This window comes from Caenorhabditis remanei, chromosome IV, assembly GCF_010183535.1.
Source record: "Caenorhabditis remanei strain PX506 chromosome IV, whole genome shotgun sequence".
Taxonomy (NCBI): Eukaryota; Metazoa; Nematoda; class Chromadorea; order Rhabditida; family Rhabditidae; genus Caenorhabditis; species Caenorhabditis remanei.
In genome coordinates this window covers 20,864,772-20,868,253 of record NC_071331.1, presented here as the reverse complement: position 1 = coordinate 20,868,253, position 3,482 = coordinate 20,864,772, and the positions used below count along the sequence as shown (strand labels likewise).

General features: G+C 36.4%; 1 protein-coding gene across 1 annotated transcript; it reads right to left on the bottom strand.

Annotated features, from left to right (window-relative positions):
- Nucleotides 1-654: 654 nt before the first annotated feature.
- Nucleotides 655-1,014, bottom strand: GCK72_015467 (uncharacterized protein; the record flags this gene model as incomplete). Its single annotated transcript, XM_053730889.1, has 1 exon — nucleotides 655-1,014. The coding sequence occupies one exon, from the start codon at nucleotides 1,012-1,014 to the stop codon at nucleotides 655-657; it is 360 nt and encodes a 119-aa protein (XP_053585661.1).
- Nucleotides 1,015-3,482: the final 2,468 nt, after the last annotated feature.

Here is a 3,482-nt window from a genome sequence, read left to right as displayed (position 1 = left end):
ATTTTTGGATTTTGAAATTTGACATTTTTCAAAAAAAAAATGAAAGCTACATTTTTTCCGATGAAAATCTCATAAGATTAATATTTTCAGCTTCAGCTCACTGAGAGCTTTCAGAAAAGTACCCACAAGCCCCGGTTCTGACTATATTGGGTCCCACCACGAAAACTACAGTACCCCTGTTTTTCAGGTTACTGTAGTTTTCGCGTCGAGACCCAAAGTCGTCAGAACCGGGGCTTGTGGGTACTTTTCTGAAAGCTCTCGACCACCTGAATCCAGATAAAACAATTGAAACTTCAAAAATTTGGGTCTATTGAAGAAAAAACTGGTTTATTTTTTTGGGTTATCTTTTATTTTAAGACACAATTTCTGTGAATTTTGTAGTGATATTCCAATTCAGCTTTCTCAGAGCATTCAGAAAAGTACCCACAAGCCTAGGTTCTGTGCCGGTTGGGTCCCACCACGAAAACTACAGTAACCCTGCCCCGTAAATCGTGTCGAGACCCGAATCGCTCCAAACCTAGGCTTGTGGGTACTTTTCTGAAAGCTCTCGGTATGCTGTGAACGATTCCACAATTCAAGTTCTATTTTAAGTCAAATCGAAATAAAAAAAACTGTATTTTATTTTTTTGAATAAGTCAAAAAATCACAGAAAAATTAAAGCATTGTCTCATTTGTGTCTGCAATCAAAACTACAGTATCCTGTGGTTGATCATCATCAACATCTTCTTCGTCTTCTTCCAATAACTCTTCCAATGTCGGATTCATATTCTGCATCCGGACAGCCCTGTCAACCCTCCGACGGACCAATGGATTTCTGGCTCTGACCGTTTCGACTCTTCTGGAAGCACGATGGGAACAAAAGCAGCAACAGAAAAAAGTCAACGCGATGAATGTGAAAAGAACGACGAAAGTTGCAAAAGTGCCGGCCGAATTGAGCATTGTGCCGAAACGAATCGTGTTTTTGAGGACTGGACTCACGAAATGGTGTCGATATGTCTCCATTAGCTCCGCCATGGCTGTAAATTATTTTTTGAAGATAGACAAAGAGTTTGCACACGTTTTAAGCTAAAAATCAAGAAAAACGGATAGAAACAAAGAGTTTTAAAGATTTTCGAAAATTTTCGAAAAAATTTTTTTTCGAAAAATTGAAAAGTCCAGTTTTTGTCATAACTAAATCAGGAAAACTTTTGAAACTAGCATTTTCAAATTCAGAAAAACGAGAGCTTTCAAAAAGTACCCACAAGTCCACATTCCATCACTATTGGGTCTCACCACGAAAACTACAGTAACCCGGATTACTGTAGTTTTTCTAAAAATCGGAAATTTTCAAAATGAATCAAAAATAGTCATGATTATACTTTTTCGAACCGCCCTGACATGATAAATTCAAAAATAAAATTAATTTCGAGTTTAAACGAAACCTGGGGGAGTTATACTGGTTTTAGTGTTAGGCACCCGAAAATTCGAAAATTATCAAAATTGTCGGAATATAGGCAAAATTATACTCATTCGAAGCGTCTCGGCGAGGTGAATCTGAAAAAATCAATTTCATGAGTCTAACACAAAAAACTGGCCAGGTTACTGTAGTTTTAACAAATTTTGAATTTTCGAAATTTTTCGAAAATCGATCTCTTTTTGAATTTTTGACATTTTCAATAGATTTTTTTTCTCAAAATTCTTAAAATTATAAGGGGAATCAGGACGCAACAAAAACTTTCAAAAACTATTTTAGTCTAGCGGGAAGCAGTCAAGATTGCAGAATGGGGAGAAAATTCTCGAAAAAAAAACGTTTAATTCCAGATAACGCTCAAAAAACTGAAAATCCGCACAAAAACGTACCAAAAACTCACAGAAAAAAACTCACTAAAGTAACTAAGCAACGAGAAGTGAGTATATAGAAGCTGCCCATCTAAATATCCCCTTTGGGGAATTTTTCAAATTTTCTTCGATATAATAATGATAGGGTTTTGTGTGTAAATATATATATACATATATATATATGTATTGCAGGAGATGGACAACAAATTTTTTTTAGGTGTATTTTTTTTTTCTTACTTCTATTATGAGAAATAGGTAAAAAAAAATACAGAGAATACAAAAGTTTATGAATCTTTACTGAAATTTGACAAAATATGGTAAATTTGGGGTTAAAATCTGTCAAAAAACCCTAATAATTGATTGTGAATCCTAAAAAAACCTCTAAAAACCATTCTCCCTCAAAATCAAAAAAAGCAAAAAACTTTCTAGCAGCGAGTGGTTTCGATCCACCGACCTCTGGGTTATGGGCCCAGCACGCTTCCACTGCGCCACGCTGCTCACGCTCGCCTCTTCCTTCGGAGGGCCGTCATGAATGTGCGCGTTTCTCCCTCTTTTTCGTTTCCTCCTTGAGCCATCCTTGAGGGAGAAGAGTGTAAAAGGAGTAAAGGTACAGTAATCCTAATTCAGGTCTTTTGATTTTCAGTCTGTGAAAGTACTGTACTTTTTGAAAAATAACTAATTTAAGACAGAAAACTCTAGAAACTGAAACTAAATCAATTGTTTTTTCTTTACCAAAATGAAATTCTAGAATCTAGACAGCCTAATGAGTCGAGGGACATCCCAGTAGTATCTATTGTATTTAGTAAAAACTGTCTAGAAAGCAAAAATAGAAAGAAAAAGTGAAAACATAGCAAAAAATAATCATGAAAAAACTAGAAAATGGAAGAATTGTGCCTTATTTTTGTGAAAACAATGTTTCGAAAAAACTTTATTTTTGTTTTACTGCAAGAATAAGCCAGTTTTCCAAAAAAATAGAACTTGCTCGTCAAATCCGATACATTAATTTGGAAAAACGACGAAAAATTGGGGAGCTCCATAAAAATACAGACCTTGTGAGAATTTTGAGAAAAAAACACTATTCCGCTTCAAAAAACGTTAAAAATCCCATAAAAATCACTTGAAATTCATAATTTCCATTTTGCTCGTCAAATCTTGCACATTGTCCGCAACCACCGCCACGTCATATCCCACCATTCCTCCCACTCCCTGAGGTATCATCCCGCCGCTCCCCCGCTTTCTTATACGGCCTCCCCGTCGTTTATTCATCGTGTCCTCGGTAGTATAGTGGTGAGTATCCGCGTCTGTCACATGCGAGACCCGGGTTCAATTCCCGGCCGGGGAGAATTCTTTTTTCTTTTTTGATTTTCATGGAAATGTACTTTTTACTTGTTTTCACTTGTTTTTAGCCTTGAGAACTTCAAAAAATCAGATTTTTCACTATATTTTAATAGTTTTTCTTCATTTTTTCTTTTCCTCTCCTTATCCATTATCTTCCTTCTTCTACCCTCCGAATGTCTACAACTTTCCATTTTTCATTCCCGAAGCCGTACGCACTCCCGATCTTATAAGGGCGGCGAAATTTGATAAGGAGAGAGTGCGCAAAGCGGGAAGAGACGCAGAAAGTGAAAAATCGGGGTCAATTTCGATCGAGATTCGGGATAAGC